The 21008-nt window shown below is 44.5% G+C and overlaps 1 protein-coding gene across 1 annotated transcript in view; it reads left to right on the forward strand.

Moving 5' to 3' along the window:
- Positions 1 to 213: 213 nt before the first annotated feature.
- jeb (low-density lipoprotein receptor domain-containing jelly belly protein) overlaps positions 214 to 21008 on the forward strand; it is a 251318-nt gene continuing 230523 nt past the window's right edge. The window contains exon 1 of the mRNA XM_075697015.1: positions 214 to 1181. Within this exon, the coding sequence (XP_075553130.1) occupies positions 836 to 1181 (346 nt within the window). The 5' untranslated portion in view covers positions 214 to 835. The remainder of the gene's footprint in view (positions 1182 to 21008) is intronic.

A 21008-nucleotide genomic window follows, 5' to 3' on the forward strand; every position in this document is an offset into this window, starting at 1 on the left:
GGAGCAGTGTGCCCGCGTGCTCGACGCTGCGCCCGGACGTCATCGGCGCCAGCGGCACCGATTGGCCGTCGGTGCGGCACGCGCATGCGTGGCGCTCGCGGGAAGAGTGGCGCGCAACGGCCGACCGCCCTCCCGACGTAGGCGCGCGCGCGCGGGTGAAAGGGCCGCAGAGACTTAGGGAGCGCCCCGGCCTGGCCACCACTCTCTCTCGCCTTGTGTGTAGGCGCGAGCCAGAATGAAATAGCCGCGCCGCCGCAGCCGACCACACGCCGCGTGTGTCGCTCCGCGAGCAGCAGCAGTGAGTAGTGTGTGTGCCGCCGTCGACCCTCCCACAACTCGAAGAGCGCGGGTGAACGACTACCCACCCCCCTCCCCCGCAACCGCCGCCATGCTCGTCGCACCGGTGCTGCCGTTCGGCTACCCTCCGCTGCCTCGGAGCGCTGCGGCTGAGCGCGCCGCCTAGAAGTAGCCGCTGTGCTAGCGCGTCTCTCCCTGGCTGTTTCTTTTTCTTCACGAGTTCCTGGCACTCCGCTTCGTCTCACTACCCGGCCGTCCCGTTGGACGATCGCACCACTACAACAGGTGCTGAAGCACAAGGATTGCACGTAGACAGCCTTTTGTTGGCGGTAACAAAAAGGAAACAACTAGAAAGAAAGAAATAAGTTTTTGACGGACATTCTGCTCCTCGCTTGCGCCAAGTAGTTTGTATTGGACCCATTCTTGAGCAGGAACAGGACTCCTGTCGTGCCACCGGACCACCTGTCGCGGCTGGAAGCTTCGCGCACTCCGTGTTGTGTGGCAGCGAGCTGCTCTTTGCTGAACGGATACTCTCGCCATGCGTCTCTGCTTGATGCTCCTGGGTGCCCTGTTGTGGCTGTGCAGCGGATGCGAAGCGGCCCGCATCATCGGCCCATCGTCTTCGGCCATGCGCGAGGCGCTGTGGTGGAGGAGGCCCGGGCTGCTAGAGCGCCGAGAGTCCAGGGCGCGACCCTCGTCGGTGTCCGGTCCAGCTGCGGCGGCCACCAAGGGCTCCTCTTCTCCAACAGGCTCGGCCAAGGCGAAGGCCGGGAATCCAGAAGCGCCCGGTGAGGTGGCGCACACCGGCGACACGGCATCATCCAAGGCACAGCAGTCGGTCAGGTCACCGCGGGGAGCCAGGCAGTACGACGTCCCGCAGATCGGTAAGTGGCTGCGATGCACTGCCGAGGAGCACATTTCGACGCAGGAGTCATATTAAAACACAAAAGAAGGAAGCCCGAGAAGCCGTAAATGTGGCCTCTTCTACGGCGTTACTTGCCACGCATGTACCAATCATTGGGACGGAAGAACCATGCATTCAGTATATGACGGATGAGTTACCGTTTCATCCTAGCCAAAGCTTGAGAACCACACCGGGTGATACGACAGAATTCGTATAACTATGTGCTTGTGACCATTACTGTTCGTCCCCGCTTCGGCCTACATATCGCAGATAGACGAGCGTTGATTTACGCATACAGACTCAATGAGAAGATATATTAATATATTCGTAGTACTTGTTGCCCAATTCTGTGTCACATATGTGAAGGTTGATGTGAAAATTGTATTGAAAGATAGTGAAATGGGTATTAAGATTTATAACTTTGGTCGTTAAAAAAAAGAACACCCGTCACTAAGATGATTTGAGCTCACTGAAGTTAGTTATGCTTCGATTTTTAATCTCCCTCTTATTTCGCATAGGCGAACATTGCTTCAACCACACTTAGATTTAGCGAACGGTCATTGGGCCGTGAAATATACTATAAAGCCGGGAAGAGCGTGCATAACGATAATGAGATTTTATAAAAATATGGCTTCAGCGCAATGTCATATTATGTCATAGTACAATTAGTGTCCGATATACTGTTTTACATCATTATAGCCCGAAAATGTCGTGTACTGAAGAAAAACAGGTGTCATTACATACCAAACAGATAACATTACTTACAATTAAGTGTACATGCTATGCTTTGCTAATGTTCTGCTTTTTTGTTTTGGATATTGATAAAGCATCGTTGCTCAATTTAAAGAGTCACTTTGAAACACCCTTGAAAACATTAAATCGGTATTGTGTGCTTTGTCAAGACTGTCATCTTTCATTATCATATAAATAGTCAGCCAAACAAACGGCGCCCTATTTCTGCAGCAAAATACGGGGACAAGCCATACAGCTTTTTGGCCAACATATTTTTTTTGCCTGCTAACCTAGTCATGAATATACTTGTGGCCTGAGAGGAAAAACAATTGGAACTCTTAACCAGTTTCAAGGGGTTCCTTATACCAGCGCGCTTTCTTCTTCACGTACACGCTGCTTTATTTCCTTCTTGGTTTGCGTTGCTTATGACTCTAAGAAAAATTCGCCCGGTAAAAAAAAAAGCACAGATTTCTCAAGGAATTTCACCATCTCACCGCCATTTGTATATCTCTCTGCTTTTCACATCAAATTTTGCAGGTGATCGTGTTTGCTCGAAAGGAGGAGCGCTCATCTGTAACGCTCACGTTATTTGCTTATTGTAAAACTCTCTTCGCCACTATAAAGCTATGAATGCAGTAGAGCCATACTCACAGGCATACCGGATAAAAGAAGTCGAAGGGGGAAGCTTGAGTTACTTGGCGCTAGCATTTAAAGTAGGACAATATGCAGTTTCAAAAATAACAGCTAAAATTTAGCTGCCGCTAACGACCCTGCGTGCAAATGAACGCAAGCGAAGAAAGGGTTCTGCGCAAGCGTGGTTCCACGGAGGCTACTTCGATTTCTTTTCTTCAGGGGAAAAAGGGAAGGAACGTGGACCACACGATAGGCTCGCAAGCCATTTGCGCCCGTTATTAGTAGAATTCACGGTAGTAACGTAGTATATAGCAAAATATATCGATAGGGAAACGGACCACTGCGTTAACTAAAACGAAAATAGAAATAAACTATATTCCACTCTTCACGAAGGGGAAAGGAAGGCAGACAAAAAAATTACAGTGTTGTAGAATTAGTGTGCCTCAGGCCCAATGCATACGATATGCGCGCTAGTGCGTAGTGAGCGAGATTATATGCTTGTGATCATAAATGAAGTGGCATACACTAATAATAACAAAATAACAATAAATAAAATTTGCAAGGAAGGCGGAAAAAATATATACCAACATTTACATGGAACTCTAAAGAACCTAAACTGTAATTAGATAGAGCAGACTTACTTCTGTACTATTTATTAAAGAAAAGTGGGATGACAAACTGTAACGTTTGCTCACCATAAATGGTTTGGTTGGGAGGTAGTCCCATTACTCTGCATTTCTTAATAAAAAAGTCTTCCTTTTGGTTTAAGCATGGTAACAGATTTGTAGCAACTGGCCACTACAGGTGGCGAGAACCTGTAGTGGCCGGTCACTTACTCTTCTTTACATATTTACACAACTTGAAGATTACCGCTCAGGAAAGCGCCCAACGGCTTACTCTTACAACGAGAGATATTCAGAATCTCGCGCGCCATCAAATAGTCTATGCATACCATGAAGAGGTGGAAACATTTACTTAAAACCTCCCGAGTATTAGAGCACTCACATCTTCGCTAAATGATAGCTTGCCCCAATCATTACACGGAGCCCCGAACTCTGCCTTTGTGAGCTCGTGTCCAGCAGCGTAACTACCACGTATTATTTATCACGTATCAAACGTTCTTCCTAGCTGCATTATGAATTCAGTCCGCCTGTTTTTGATGTGAGCTCTTTGGCAAAGTTTGGCAGCGGCCGAATTTACCAAACACCGTCGCTCAGCGCTTCTTGCATGTGTTTGGCACTGTTTCATTCGCGTTATCTTTTTTGGGGTAAAAGTGTGGGCTGCGTAGTTCTATACCGCCGTCAAGTTGTATGCAGCAAAACACAAATTTCATTTGTTGCAGTGATTCAAAACACATCCTGTATAAAGTTTCAACAAATGTAAAAATTTAGGCAATTGGGTAGTTGCATGATACGTATTGGCTGTTCGAAACGCTTCAATTTAGAGTACAGACAAGACAAAGTGCAGGCTTGCATGGAGCAGTGCTGCTAACATGTATGGTCACTGTTGAAATCATTCTTCTCTAGAACAATAAACCTTCCCACTCCAAGCGGCCTGCAACTATGTGGGAAATGTTTGAAGGCAAAAGAGCTTTTCGCTGCCGAACAACAGTATTTGTCTCAGTTGAAACTTGAGTGATTCAGCAACATCGCGAGTAAACAATGCTACCTAGAGTTCTTACAGAAGTCCCTAGGTACCAAATCTCATTCGCGTAAACGATTTTTTTAGAAAAAGAAAGGGAAGCCATAACACCGAACAAGATGTTGCTCTTTTCAAGACAACCATCCGGGATCAGCCATACACTCTAGATGCTGCAATCTAACACACAAAAAAATAAAAAAATAACACGTGTTGAGATGCGTCTAGAACGGACACGCAGTTTACACTGCACAACTTTGCACCAATCCGTGTAAGGACTTCATAAAAAAAGAGTCAGTATTCTTACGAGATGCTCGGTTACCTTAGTTTTCTCCCCCCAGCTTACAGGCACGCTGGGCGCAAGAATATAGTTGTGTGCAAGGCCACAGACGTGTACGCATATTGCTAGCTGTTCATTACTTCATATCTCATGTGAGCTTTAACAAACGAAATGTCTCCGGTGACATTACAGGCAGACTAAGACCTCAGCAACACGGAAGTTGTAACACCTATCACATTTAACAGCCTGCAAGGCTCACAGAGAAAATTACGAAGTCGGCATGCGTTCTACGATTTCTTCTGTGGCTCCAGCGGAAGCGCATGTCTGCACAGGCTCTCATGTGTCTACACATACCTCCTCTTCCCACTGAAATTGTATCTGGCGCACATATACTGCGCAATGTCTAAGGACAGCAACAAACTGCACTTTGTAATGATGCCAAATCGGCAAGTGCGGAACGCTTTGTCACGCTCTTACGTCGGGAATACTGCCTTCGCTGATTCTGCTCAGCGAACGAGGATGGTACCCACACACGTACTTCCTGGTCGAATTGCTTTCTATTTTCACATTAGTAATTTTGAATCGTCTATTTAGCTCAGCTTGCTATATTTGTAATTCTGTCACACTGATAGCTGCAGTAGTCATTGAACTTGATCTGCAATGAAATTTTCCAGAGCTCGAAGGGAAGCATGCTAAGAGTAACACACATCAATACTGAAGCCACATTGATTGAAACACTCTTTAAGGTGCCCATATGACGGAGGTATTAATTTCAGAAAACCCGCCTTTTTTTTTTTTTTGCTAATGTCCTATTTACTAAGTAGGGGCTGTCGTAGCATACATGCACGGAGATGTTCGACCATTCCGCTACACTGACTCAGCGCTTACAGCGTTTCACTGTTAACGGCTTTGGAAGGACCTTGTACTGAGACAATCACCAGTTTCCGTTGATTAGTATCAGTTTATTCCAACACATAGCCCAGAATTTCTTGTGGTGATCAAATATACTAGTCTTTTGTCTTCTTCCGCCAATGCTTCTTCCTTCCCTTGATACCCTTTGTTACTCTATAACAGAGCACCGGGCACCTGCTGTGCGCTTTGCATGACCTAAGCAACGCAACAACTTCCTGTTAATCTCAGGTGAAATAGCACGGCCAGCAGCTAATGGTCCGCGATTTCAAACACGGGGCACTTGTGTTTCAACTGTCATGGGCACCACGCAGTCGCTTGATTTACCTACGCTTACAGATCCAAAGTATTCTTCAGTGATTCCTCCGAACTTTCACTGAAGCATTCACTTGCAATGTGTTGTAGAAGCACGCCGCCGAAGGTAAAAAATGCTATAAATTATACCAGCGGTTCAGTGCAACATACCTTGTAATCAGTGCTTGCAATTTTGGGGCTAAAATTCAATCAATGGTTATATTAAAAGACAGAAACATCGCGACAAAAGTAGTAGCAAAATATTCCTGCATTTCTCATCATTTGGGTGTAAGATTTAACGTCATAAGAATGCGGCCACGCGGTCCTCCTCCTGCTCCATTAACAAACTTTTTTTTTATTAGTAAACACTTTCCTCAATTTAATCCAATATATCCTCCGGAAGCTCTTCAAAAAAATACTGCTTTGGAGCGTGCCAATCAACGGCATGTTGCAAACTTGATACTGACAGAGATACCCACAAGTAAACCACTGGTTATTCACGGGAAAATACCTACAGGTAACCTTTGGCAAATTATGGCACCAAGATGAACTGTTAGACATCAGGAGAGACGACTGCGTATCGTTCAATACATGACCGAGCGCATTTACAGATAATTAAGCCTATAACATGGTTATTAAGGAGGATTCGTGGAATGAGAGAGCTGATAAGTATCAGTAAATGCGGTACCCCAGAATTTGGTGCGCCGAGAAAACGAGCGCGCGATATAAGACAGGCTTAGTGTCTAGAACAACATAATTAGGAATCTGGAGCAGTGGGTCAGTGTGACCTGGTTATGGGCCTAAGTTCCAGGAGGCTGCTAGCCGGTGGCGTGCGTTCGTTGTTTGTTTGTATCGCTCTATAACCCCCTCCCCTCCCTCCCTTTTCTTCTTTCTATTTCGTCGATTCGGCTAACATATAAAACTGAACATGACCAGAGATTTTCTGCCAAGCGAAGAAACGAAGGATCTAATACGTCTATCTTTTCATTTCAGTTCAACTTTACCTTGGAAAAGCATATAGCACAGCTGCGCGAACAACAAAAATATTATTGAAAGGAAGGCCGTAACATTCTGGAATACCTTGAATTGCTAAATTAACAGGCCGGCAAGAAGTGAAAATACAAATTGATGTGGTTATAATTAGACGTACAAATAAAGAGACAAAATATAGAGCAATTCAGCAATATCACTATAATAAACTCGCAGCTTATGCAAATACGAACTTTCCTACCTAGGCATTTAATTACAGTTAAGTAATAAATTTTGAATTGCTCCCTAACTCTTAAATACCAAAAGAGAACATAGGCTATTTCTTAACCGACAAAAGGTTAGAAAGATCTCTCATTAATCTAAAAAGCGCCCCCTGTGAAGATTGTTGCTTCTTTGTGCCTCCTGTACAAATATGATTTTCAGCAGGCATTGCTGTAGGCCTCGTTCGTAATTTTGCTACCTTAAAAAATTAGTAGGCTGGAAATTCATTCCCTGCTCAATGTTAATCCTTGTTAAGTACTAGATAATTAACAACTAGAGATGCCGTTATTTATCATAGAAAGAGCGTCTGAATATTTTTTCGTAATCTCAAGTTAGGGGAAGGTGTGTGAAACACCGTCTTTACTGAAAGTGACTAGTTCAAGGTCTACAGAAATCACTAGTGTTCTCCAATTTAATTAAGAACTGATTCAACACAATAAATGCCCTCTTTTGTGAGCCTGAAACACGTAGCCTTGCAGCCTGCTATGACTAAAAGCGCGAGGCAACTTTTTACGGGTCGTAATTTGACATCAATGAATAATCTGCGCCCGGCGAAGTAAGATAGCACGCGACTTATTGAAGGTATTGAACAACCGCAAATCATGTATGCTCTGTTTCAGGATCTGAAAAGATGATGTTTGTTGGGCTGAAGCGCGCCTTTGCTCGGACAGGTGCTAAAATTATTGGTGCTTAATATGCTTTCATTTTTAGAGCGCAGCTCTTAGGCTGCCGTTCCGGCGCTTAGCGTCGGCGTGCCTTGGAGTCGTCCCACGGAGTAACCGAGTGAACGAGCACAGTGAAGGGTGAAAGGGCAAAGGCGGAGCGTAGCGCGGGATGAAAAGACGGTGATAGCGACGAGACCGCGAGGAGGAAAGCGGAGGAGGAGGGTATGGTGATAGCGTGAACAGAAAAGCGTGGTGCCGTGCAAGACGGGCTCTGCGGAAACGACCGCTATGAGATGGCGCTAGAGCGACGCGCCATCGTCTGTTCGCCAATAACATGCGACAAACCATATATGGAAAGAAAGGACTGCATGACCGGAGGTTTGTCTGCGGCGGCTGCTGTGAATCACGTCCACGCATCACCCATGCGCTGCCTCTGGTGATCCCCCGATTAGCGAGGCAGTCGCGCCACACTTCGCTCCGTTGCAATGTGCCGCACGAGACAGATTTGGCGCGCCAGCCAATATATCACAAAATGAAAATACGCATAGAGCTGCGCTGAAATTTTGCATTAGGCAGCGTTGTAATTGTAGGTAATTTTTTTTTTCAATTTACTCTTTGTTGCTTTTATGTGTATAAGAATTCGAACACCTGGGTACGCGGAAGTGCTCTAATCTTTATGTATGTTGGAATATGCTCGCTCCTATGTGTTTCTATGTCCGTAAACCATGGGACGCTCGAGGCAAAGCTATAGGCCGTGCCTCGCAGAAATGTAGGGCTGCCGTCTCTTACACAGCAAATATCATGGTCGGCAGCAAAGCAGGCAAGACTCCTGCCTCTGGAGTCAATTTTAGTGATTCCCCATTGCTGGTGCTGCGCGTTAAAAGTGACTGTAATAACCCAGGGACCATTGGTTATTAGTAATATTTTCTTAAGTCGTTTGTCGTCAAACTGATCCTCCGAGGATATGTAGGCTCTGTAAATGACACAACCTTCTTTTTGGCATGGAGGCAGACATAATGTTTGTCGTCATGAGGCTCTACCACGTTAGCGACATATGTAAGGTCCGTGCGGTTGTAGACGATTACTTTCGTGCTCGCACCGCATGTGGACGAAACGAAAAATTCGCAACTAGGCAGTCTGAGTGGAGTTGATATATTTGGTTCGCAAATGACCAGTGTGGGGAAGCGATTTGTAAAAATGAAGTGGCGAAAGTCTGCTATACGAGTCCTTAGACCTCTCGCATTCCAATGAAAGATCGACGCACATTTAACTTCAGCTCAGATTGGTTGAGCCACGATGCTTAAACGATGCTAGCAAGCACTGGATTTAGGGTATCCAGTATTTGCAAAGCCCTTCGAGCTGCTGGTGTTTGTAGCTTGTTCAGTATGATGCGCATTGTATTAATTAGCGATTGCAGCATTACAGCCATCTACCTGCCTTGTTCGTCCAAAATCACCACAGCGGACGTCGGATTGCCCACCAAAAGTTTGCGGTTATTCTGTTGGTGAATGGTGTCGTTTGTTAGGGCTGGCCAAGATTCGGTAGATGTGGTCTTCTCAGTGGTCTTTCGTTCAGTTCTTTCGTTCATGTTCTCTTTTTTTTTTGGATTGCTAAGAAGGTAGAATTGAGCTGGGAGTTTGTGTGCGCTCATGAAGTCCCGGGCAACCTATCTTCCATTTAGGAACAAAGGCAGCCGAATTATTTGTTGCGCACATGGATTTACAAAGCGTGGCGCAGATGGCGAACGCAAGGCGACTCAGACCCTAAGAGTCGACAGCTATAAAGTCCTCTCCGCCATGTGTGATTGTGTACGGGAGGCCCTAAGAAACTCCTGTAAACTCGTTCTTTCTTATCTCCCTGAATGCTAGTGCATAGTCGTGTCCATCTCCGGTGCTTTTCATTTGCACTACTTGCGGTTGTGCTGCTCTCCTCAGAAATACAGCCTTTTTTTGCGTAGAGTGTATTGAAGCAATGCAATCAGAAAAGTGAACAAGAAGGGCTGTAAGCTTGTTTCAGTGGCTTAAGGTGGCTTAATCGGCACAGAATTAAGCCGTCAATGATGTAGCTAATGTAATTAGGCCACGTCTCTATGAAAAAAAAGAAAGGTCGCATACTATGTGATGATGGCATTCTACTGATAACACTGAACGGCCAATGCAGGCAAAAGTTGTTCGCGTTTGTGTCAGTGCGTAGCTTTATTTAAACCAGTTGCAAATTACTCATTCAAAGGTCTGCGTGTTTGAAACGAAAGGCCAATAAACGATGTCAGATGCCCTTGCCCGAGCTAGGAGCAGTATTATCTGCGGCTTTCGTCACGAAGATGGCTGTCCTTTCAGGGATCTTGTTGAATGTTAGAGCAGACAGTCGAAGGGAAAATACGACGTATGAAAGAGCGAATTATCAGAAAAGAAGTAAAAAACAAAAACAAAATAAGATAAAAACGTATGAATGAAAAGCAAAATGTAGAAACAAGAAAAAGTTAATGTTCTGTGCAGCTGACAAAACTTAAGATCTTCGAGGTCAGGAGTACTGTTCTAGTGGTAAGCGGCGTAGGTGGCCACTCCGAAGGCGACGTTCCTCATAAAAGTACGTAAGTACCCATGAAAGTGGAGGGGCAACAACCGCCACTACGTGTACCATACGCAACCTGCTCGGGTTTGTAGGTATGGCCTCCATCAGCGGCAAGTTATCGGTAATCTATTTTATTTCTTTTACATGGATTAGTACCGGAAGGTCACAGGCAATTTACACAATCTACGGTCATCGTGAGGTACTTTCAAGGAAGCATGGAGTTCATTTACCCGATAGTTTCGGAGGCGTCACCCTTTTTAGGTCATGCTGAGGTTAATGGACAACGCGACGGGCGTCTCATTTTCCCTCGTCTTCCCGCACGCGGCGTCTTCAGCAGAAATGCAGCGGTTAGCCTAGTGACATGAAGTCGTTCTTGGGCATTGGAAGCTAGAAGCAGAGGTTTCATTTAGACTCAAACTATTCAATCACACTATTCATATATATACTATATAATTCATATAATATTATACTATCATACTAAATTCTTAATACTTACTAAGTATTTCCAGAACCAGTTTTCCAGCTTCTAAAGTGAATACTTCTCCTCTTCCTTCCCACTTAAAATAAACTATATACCAAGGCACCAAACACAACTTTATGCATGGTAACTTGAAGGGAACATGAAAGTTTCAGGATTGTTAAGAGGAAGCTTTAGCTCAGGTGTTCCTATCTAAATATATTTAAAAGCAGAATTGGTTTTTATCGGCAAGAAACTACGAGGTTTGTTGCATTTAAAAACAAACTTCAGATCTAATGACTTTTGGTTCCGAATTTTTGCTTTCGCTGATTCATTTTTTTATTAAACCCGCCGTGGTTGCACAGTGGCTATGGTGTTGGGCTGCTGAGCACGAGGTTGCGGGATCGAATCCCGGCCACGGCGGCCGCAGTTTGATGGGGGCGAAATGCGAAAACACCCGTGTACTTAGATTTAGGTTAAAGAAGCACGTTAAAGAACCGCAGGTGGTCGAAATTTCCGGAGTCCTCCACTACGGCGTGCCTCATAATCAGAAAGTGGTTTTGGCACGTAAAACTGCATAATTTTATTTTATCTTTTATTAAAAACTGGCAAAAGACGCTAATTTTCAGAAAACTATACTATCACGCTTACAACTCTATAACTCAACAATGAAAAACGAAATCACAATTCCATGAATTTGATCTAATAGTACATCTAAAGCGAACAAAATTGATATGTTACACGTGAATATCAGAAAATTTTGTAATATTTATTTATTTATTTATTTATTTATTTATTTATTTATTTATTTATTACCCTCAGGGCTTACAAGAAGCATTATAGTGGGGAGGGGCTTGAATATATCAGTACATATAAAATAAATACAAGGAGAAGTGAAGAACACATTTATATCACGACGAAAATACAGCAACTACAGGTAAATGAGCACAAAAGTAAGACAGCAGAAATGAACACTTAAAAATCAAGTAAGAAGAATAGAAAAACGAAAGCACGGAATAAAAGCAATGAAAGAAACGATAGCAATAGGTGACAACGCGGTAGTGACGCAGTAATGCGAAAGCTGTATGAAAATACAGCTTTTGCGGAATTCTTGTATGCAACATAACGAATTCACGTAGGATATAAATTGACATATCGAATTTGTCCGCTTTAAATGACCTAATGGATGTCATTTACAGAATCTCAATATTTGTTCTTGATGCATAGCTATTGTTTGCAAACTTCGTGCTTCTTTTTTCTGCTAACTTCCGAATTCTTGAAATTTTTTTTGAACAAAATTCAGGCCCTAAACAGATATTCTGTTTCCAACAGCCACTAGAATTTAACTTTCTCTCTCAAATGTAACAAATTTCATTAAAATCGGTCTAGGGCTTATCTAATAAATGCATTTCTACGTTTTACATGTATTTGAATAGGCCGCGGCGGAGTTGGGCCCGAGCTATTGCTTCGCCTTAAGTATCGATGATTGAAGATCAGCCGCAAGCTTGCTTTATAATGCATATGAAGACGCGTTGTGTCGCTACACGTGGCGATCGGAACAGGCAGTTCTTTCCCATGAGTTTTGGCGGGTCTGTGCAAAGACAATGCATTCACGGTGGATATAAAAGAAACCCGGCACTACAGACGACTTCCAAAGCGATTCAGAGGGGAATGAAGGATAAATTGGAAGATGGGCTGAAGAAAAGTTCATGGAGTCACCTAAAAAATGTATATTTTGGGGAGGGGAGGGGTACTGCAAAAGCGTTCACCATAATAATGATCGGCGCTCCCATCTTCGGGCTGTTTCTTCTTTTCGATGGCCGACTGCTATTCCCTCCCTTTCAGGCAACAGCGGCCACCCCAAATAGGAAACAAACCCGAGTCCCAAGTCATTAGGACGACAAATTATCGATCGCCCGGCAGTGGCAACAGTTTTCTACAGAACAGCACCCTCTCGCTTCCTTCAATCCACTTTCCTGCACTATTCCCTCCCCACCGTTCTTTGTCGTTGCTGAACGGTCGCTGCAGCCGCATAGGGAAAAAACAGCGGGCCAACAGTTTACCATGCAGCGGGTAAGAAATGAACGCACCGCAAAAAATAAAATGTTGGCAAAGAGAAGCTGGGAAGAGAAGCGTTTCTGTTTTCTCATTGCGTACTGTTCCGCTTGGCAGCGACACTTGTTCGCCAATGCGGGACACGTGAGGAGAGCTGCAGCAGCATGCGGTTCAATGCGTTCCGTGTTGCGAATCCGTCGAGTCACTCGTGGGCTCGTCGCACGCATCTGTGTATCCTATGTTCAAGCTCCGGCGCTTCCGTCGGCGAAAGTTTGACGCCTTACTTCAGGTGCGTTTCCTTTCGCTTTGCTGCGTAGCTTTTCACAACACAGCGCTCGAAATAAAGCGCCCTCGGCAATTCGTCGAGGAAGGGGGAACAGTAGGCCACCGCAAACTCGGTGGCGGAAAAGAGGGCGCCGTGAGATTTTGAACATTCGTGCACGTGAGCCCACGCGAAGCCTCCTTTAGACCTTGCCTCCGCAAACCGAGTGACGAGGTGTTAGCTACAGCCGGAATCGGGAAATCACAGGCGAATTCTGCCTTGTCGAGCTGCGCCATGTTTGGGTTTAGTGTGATTAGCATTGCAAGAAAACTTCACGGAGATTTCGATATCCATGCTGGTATCTAACCGCTTTCCGTTCACGCCCACTTGTTTCCCTGCGTATGTGCCTCTGGTATACTAGTGCCGCTCTTCGATAAATCTTTTTGACACCAACGTTGATCGTTGGATATATGCCACTGAGTATGTGCCGTCATTTAATCATCATCATAATGTCGTCGTGAAAAGGATACGTTAATACGACAATAGCCACGTGGTGTTTCTGAACAAGTAACAACATTGTATAGCGATAGAAGATCTAATAAATGCTGAAAAGCAGTTCTAAGCAATAATAAGTGAATGGCCCGACTCAAGATGCGGATGTTGTCGTAATAAGAATCGGGGAATAAAGTTGGAAAACGCGAGCTCTATCTTGATTGCCAAGAACCACTCAAAACATAGATAACATGTGCTAGTAAAAGAAGGCGGAAAACAGAGCTACGACAAGCGAAAGGGATTGTATGCAAGATGGCTTCTCCGCCTTCTGTACGCTTTATTATTTTACAGTGAAACCACATTTATAATGCTAAACGACTTTATCTCTACTGTTTGCTGCACCAACTTCAGCCGGTTTGCAACATTCCGCGACTAACCACCTTTTACGCCTGCCGAATCCCGTTTTGCTGAATAAGACTGTCGCACCTATCGAGTGTGTCGTGGTGCTTCCCGGAAACGGCTCCGTCAAATCATCGCGCGATGTCCACGTATCACATAAGGTTTGTCAACGTTAGCTCAAGGTTAACTCGACAATAAATTTGGGGAGAACAAAACGAAAACAGTAAAGTAAGGGAAGCTATTTACAGCAAGCGCGCCGATTCAAACAGCCATCTAGATATTTATGTGCGTGTGCTTCGCCGAATGTCACAATCATTTGTTTTCCCGCTTAACAAAGTGAGAAGAGTACGTGAGCGCCACCTACGCAATCACTTGAACGCGCGCGGAGCAAAACGAGATAAGCTCTGTAATGATTTCTGCTAGGAAATAGATTGCGTGAAACGCTCCAGTTCTAACAGTGGGGCCTGGTTCCTTTTTTTCTCAACCTGTCTTTCTCGTTTCTTCAGCGCCGCAGCTGGCAGGCAGGAAATAAGAACTGTGCGCGTTGAAAGAATTTGAGCTTGAGGGGGGGGGGGTAACAGGGGAACAGGCGCCAACCAAAACTAAGCCCAAGAACGTCAGTGTATTTCTCGGAAGAGGAAACTATAAGTTCAGGTCTATGTATTGTTGTAAAGAATAGTGCACAATTGAGGAAAAAGGAAAATGCGTTTTGCTGGTAACTGGATGTAGAGAAAAAGTAAAATCTCCAGATGTTTGCAATATTAACTCCGTGAGACATAAAGCATTCTCGCTTGTTTATGAAAGGCAGGCTAACATCTTCATGCATGTGTAGGGACAAGTTCTAAATGCTGACCCTTTTTTTGCCAGCGGTTGTTGTTCCGCCTTTTTTCGTTTTGCCACTCGCTCATTGTGACATTTAATACACATACGCAATGCCGTCTCATCTACCACTCCTGCTCTTACAAGCTTCTGGTGACTTCGACGCCTCTTATGTTTGCTCCCGAATCTATATTTAGTTGTTACTGCATCACAAAAGCTCCCATCAAACAACATTCGGTAGGTGCTTCACTCGGTTTCTGTAAGTTTTTGCGCAAGGCCTTGATGATGTTGAAACAGATGTTGCTGTCTTCATGTTCGAATGTATCTGCTTATTTCAGCGTTCCTGACGGTGATCACGTATCTTTCCTAAAGGACACTTTGGTAACCATCTGCGTTTATGAAATATATGGTTTAGCTTTCGCATCTCTTAAGGGAAATGGCGGCGTGAAGGGTGACCATATAGCACAAGAACCTCCTGAACATGCCGATTGCATCGCAGCACTGTCGTATTGCTGCTTTATTCATTAAATTTTAATTTTGAAGCCGTTCGTACATTTACTTTTATTTTATTATTTATTTTTCCGAACTAGAACATTGAGATCCAGCTTCTTGAGCATCACATGTTGCGGTCCATCGCCAATAACTATTTTCGTAACTGCCCAGTACCCACCATTACTGTAATTCACTCGGACGAATTACTCATTCATCCAGACTCATCGCTAGTTCCCAGATAAAACACAGTACGTGTTTCATCTGTGGTCAGGTCATCATCAGAGGCCAGGTCAATATTTGGACCAATATGTGCACGTGCTAACACGTTCGCCATTTCATTTCTCAAATACAGTGACTTTCCGCTAATTGGAAGAAAGTGCACGCTTCATTTGGCTTCTGCAGTTAAGCCCGCTTTCCTAGACCGACTGTCCGGCGACTTCGCTCCTCGATAACACCTCTACTGGGCCAGATCTCAATCCCGTCTCTGCGCAATCAACTGCGCTCCCCAGGCAAGACGGCGCAAGGGATCACCAATTTTTTTCGGGTGTCGCGAAGAAGGTCGGGCGAACAGTAGTGCCGCCAAACAGCGTCGTCTACGCTTCGGGCTCAAGACGAGATGCGTCCCCGAAGTGTCGTTCCCATCAAGCTCTTTGTGCAGCCGCCGTAACGACGTGTCTCCGATGCACCATGGGATTAATAGTGGGAATCGCTTTTGCCACGGAGCGGGAGAAGATCGCCGACAAGCGCAGCGAACGGCTCTGTGTGCGTCGCGTCTCGGGCGTGTGCTGATGAGCTCGGCACATCTTAGCGCTGGTCGTATTGTCTCTCCGGATCGTTTCCGCTAAGTTCCATTTCGACGTGCAGACCGCTAAAAACACCTTCCAAATTGTTCACTTCGTTGTCTAGTTTAAAAGCACGCGAGTGAGCGAGTCGCGCGCTCACACACACGCACACACGTGCACACACACGTGCACACACTCAATCACTCACCCAAACACGCCCACGAACAGGCACACACATACGCACACACGCACGAAGACATAAACAAAGAAACAATGCTCTTTCTTGCGCTTTTACAAGCAAAGGGGCGTTGGTATTAGCCTGCCATTGAAGTATATGAGGATGACTGTGAAAGTCAGTAAACATAGGCGGAAAGTGGCGTGTCAGATAGAAGGCAGCATCACGTAAAATAGAGAGCAATATGATGCTAACTTAGTGGCAGAGACGCGAAATGAAACAGTGGCTCAAAGTGCCAATAGTACAGCTTGGGGTGAGAATGAGCACCCGGAGCCAGCGAAATGATTATGTCAGTGAAGCAGAGCGAGATTTGAAGGACTAACGTACCCGTACAACACATGTTCGCCGTACAGATTGCGCCTAGCATGTTATAATTTCAACTTAAAGTTAACGTGAAAGCAGACATATAAGTGAAAGGTAAATATACGGAAAAAAACATAAGTGGGCACTAAATCTATCATGTTTCAGCACGTTGCCAGTGTTAATTTACCATTAATTTGCAAAAACCAGATAATTTCGTTGTAGAAAGCAGCCTGGAGATCAATAACACTAACAAATATCCTATTCAGACTACACTCACTCAAACTCTTGAAACCATTCAGAATCGCGGAGCACGTTTCATCTTATCTAATTATTGACGTCATTCCAGTGTCACATCTATGAAAAAAACCCTAAACTTTCCTGACCTTTCATTGCGCCGAAAGACGTCTCGCATTAACCTTTTTCCTAAAATCTATTATTATAACAACGAGCTAAAGGACGTTCTGTTTCATCCACATCATTATATATCTTCAAGTACCTACCATCGCTTCAAGGTGGGTCTACCTTCTTGTCGCACAAAATCGCGTAATGACTCTTTGTTCCTAGAACAAGTGTCGCATGGAACCACCTTCCCCCCACAATCGCCAGCATAACTGATGACCACAGGTTCAAGATCGCTTTACAAGACGTCTTGTAATATTTTTTGTTTGTTTGCTTCACGCCTTGCCATTTTTCTCCCACTTCTTTGTGTAGTGCCTTTGGGTCCTGAAAGTATCTTAAATAAATAAATAAATAAATAAATAAATAAATAAATAAATAAATAAATAAACCCACTGAACGTGCGTTTGTGTGTGTGTGACGCGAACATCACTTCTTGCTCTCGGGCTACATAAAACTCCCTGCATATATACTTATGATAACACTTCTAACTATTATGCCCGAGCTTAGGTAAGAGGACGCTGTATATTGACTGTATATAACAAACGACTTCTTTTTCTTCTTTTCCTTCTTTCTTTCTTTTTTTCTTTCTTTTTTTTAGAGTGTATGTCATAAAGAAGATAAAAGAGTTCTCGGCGTCAGCACAGTGTTACCCACTGTGCTTTTGTGATTCGCTTTTGTGATATGGACAATACCGCACAGTGGCTCTATTATTCATCTCCGAAAGAAAGAATCATCGACTGTCTGCCTCTGCTGCCCTTCTGCTTGGCTCAGAACCAATCGCACTTTCAATAACAAATTGCCGCTGCCTGATTGAAGTACGTGCCTGCTTTTGAGATCAGCCTACATAAATTACAAGTGAGCCTATTTGGCACACTTGTAATAAACAAAACGTAATCCTCACCGTCGTCATTTCTTTCCTCTCAATGAATGGGATGTTCGAAGGTTGTGATGTCAATCAGTCCTACCTAACAGGCAACGTGATCATCATAAGAACTTTGTAATAAAACGAGGAAGTGGCATTATGCAAATACTCTACTGACATTTCATCTAGGGCAATAACTGCAACATGTACATTGGTATCTTGAATACCAAGGGTCAGGCTCATAAACTCTTCGCAACGTTCGCGTTTTCTACATTGAGTGGAAATTCTCTGGTGTTTCAACTATAATTATATAATTTACGTAAGTGAAAATCGCTTTATTTGGACCACCAGGTTGTAACACATCACTCTTGCGTTTAAATAACGTTGTAAAGTTATGTGGGTTGCCTCAAGAAAAGGTCCGGCATGTCGAAACCTAATCTATGAAGGCGGGCAGAATTTAGAGTGTATCGGCCGCACCGTGGTCAAGTCACCATTGTCGTAGCGGCAGAGATGCGCAGGCTGGAGCTGCGCGCGCTTGCGTTGGTGTTCGCCTGTGCGCCTGGTGCCTGCTAAACAAATCTAGGGAGGCATTCGGTAAGAGTCCACCTAGTGGACTTATTCACTTCGTATGTTACTGAGAGAGAGAGAGAGAGAGAGAGAGAGAGATAGAGAGAGTAAATGATAAAGGAAAGATAGGGAGGTTAACCAGGACTGAGCCCGGTTGGCTACCCTACACTGGGGAAAGGGAAAAGGGGACGGAAAGATTAAAAGAAGAAAAGAAAGTCTACTGGCTATATCGTTCGGTCACTCAGTCCAGATCACAGACGCTGATTCAATCCAGTAGCCTTCAAATATCGCAGCAGAGCTTTTGTGGCCTTTTGTAGCTGCGATATGCGAGGCCATGGTCCCAAGTTCTTCTTCAAGGTGAACGGTGTTCTATCTAGCTGGTTGAGAGCTGTGCAGAGGTCATGTCTTTCGTTTTGAAAAGATGGGCAGTAGCACAGTATTTTCGCAACGTATTTTTCGCAACCCGTAGCGCCACACGACCGTATGTTACTGAAGTTCTGATTAGATGTGACGCCTGGCTGCTGTGGGCGCGCAGTCCAGCGCAGCCAATCATAATTTCAGCAGAAGACGAAATGGACATGTCTACTAGGCGGACTCTTACAGAATGCCTCCCCTAGTTATCGCTTAGGCCTGACGCTCCTTCTCTACGCTCCGATCCTTGCAAAGTCCCACTACAGAAATGCAGAACATGGTTTAAACAAAATGAAGGAAAAGCGTCCGTATTGCCTGTATTGTATTTTTATTCAGTCACTACAGTTGCTCCATATGAGTGCCAAACCTGCATTCCGCTAACAAGAGGTCGAATTTTACAAAACGTTTCGCAATAATTGAAGCTTCGGGGCTGTTTTCCCATATTGCTTTCTATTATGACTCGGTAGTGTGCGTCTCTCAGTCAATACCAGCTGCTTTTTCAAACATGTATGTATAAAAAGAGGAAACCGGACGATACTCGGTGTAACAGAAAGAAAGGAAAGATGTTCTGAACACGTTGGCGGCGCAACGCGTCACGCAGTCAAAGGCACTCGCGCAGGCCAGGCGTTCTCAAAAAGCATAAATGTACTTTTGATGTATTATGGGCAGACGAATGGTAAGGGAATTCTGAAAGGACAGTAACTGGTCTTCCTACATGTCGTTCCGATATAGTTGAGAGGGGTTGTCGCTACATGAAAAATAGGGTACGGTGACACGGCAGACATTTGACGTCCTCTTTTGAGCTACGGCGATAAAAAGTGCAGTGGTATTGGTGATTTCGATTACAAATTAGTAGCTTTATTTGCGCAGCTGGTAGTCTCAGACGAACGGAACAGTCGCGTCACGTCGCGGCAATCCGTATCGGGGTTTGAGTTGTAACTTTGGACTCCCAAAGGTGTTTTCAGCACCAGATTAGTGAATTCGGTCCCTAAATGCTTGTGAAGAGCTGCCGAGCTTTGGGTAGATGAAGTATGTCATTTTCACGCACTAGATAACGATAAAAGAAAGCCACCTGTTTATTGAATGGCAGCTGGGGCTTGTTTAGGCATCTCAAACATTCCAAAGGTCATATCCTGGAATATCAAGGCCAGTCTCTTCTCAAACCAGCGGCTATCAAATCGTATAGAGGAGCCGTCTCAATTAAATTTAGCTGCCTTCAGTAGGAATGCCACGTATGCTGCAGAACTGCACTTGGCCATGTTGTTGAAAAAAATGTTCAATAGGATAAAAGGCGAAGAGAGCGCTCTAAACTTTCGTTGAGGTGACTGACAGATCAGTAATAGGAGGCATGCCATAAAAATAATACGAGTGAACCTATTTCTTAATTTGTGGAATGGACGCACAAAAAGCCAGTGCTTTCAGACTGTTTCTTTATTCTCTTTTTATCGAAGCAACAGTGAACTTATTGCATTACGTTCCTGCTAAAAAGGTAGAGAAAACCCAAGTGCAAGTCGTCGAATTGTTCATTTATGCTAGAACTGTAGACGTACCAAGACATATACGTCCTGAAAAGATTACGTGGTACTTAAATGCAGATGAAGACAAAATACAGGTGCATTCTGGAGCTCCTTTGTGTGTTATTGGAGTGCTGCAAAGTAAAAGATCACACGAACATCGCAAGTTAGCGCTTGTTCTGAGTGCTGTATATGTCTTCATGTGATGGACTACGTATATGTCGCTGCCGTTAGCTCCGTACGCACTCAGTAGCCTAAGCCATGCTTACTTCAAGGTTCCGCGTGTACATTAATCTGCGCAGCATGAAACATTTTCCAAACAAGCTCAAACCTTACAACTGCTCACGGCTAGATTAGCGCGCGACGTTTGAACGTTTAGTAAGTACGGCATCCGCGTTGAGCCATATCCTTCATAACCTTTCGCTGCGATTCTAAGCAACTGCAGGGCCTTCGTTATTATCAATAGAAATTTCAACTCAGGACACATCCGTGCGAATGTTCTTTTCATCCACAACTTAAAAAGAACAAGCACCAATCGAGTTCTGCGAACTCGGACCTCGAAGAAGGCCTCGTTACTGACATCATTACCTGTCTCGGAGGTGGTGTTCTAGATATATGTGCGCTAACGTAATCGACCTTTTACGTATCCATTTATTTCGGTGTGCTGCTCACAGTGAGTCTGGTACTTATCGTGTTTCCTGCAATTAACCCTCGTTTGTTAAAATTAATAACTGAATAAATCTTTTTTTATTTATTGACCGGAATAGACGTGATCTTGCTGTGTC

The sequence above is a fragment of the Dermacentor variabilis genome, chromosome 6 (genome assembly GCF_050947875.1).
Source record: "Dermacentor variabilis isolate Ectoservices chromosome 6, ASM5094787v1, whole genome shotgun sequence".
Classification (NCBI taxonomy): domain Eukaryota; kingdom Metazoa; phylum Arthropoda; class Arachnida; order Ixodida; family Ixodidae; genus Dermacentor; species Dermacentor variabilis.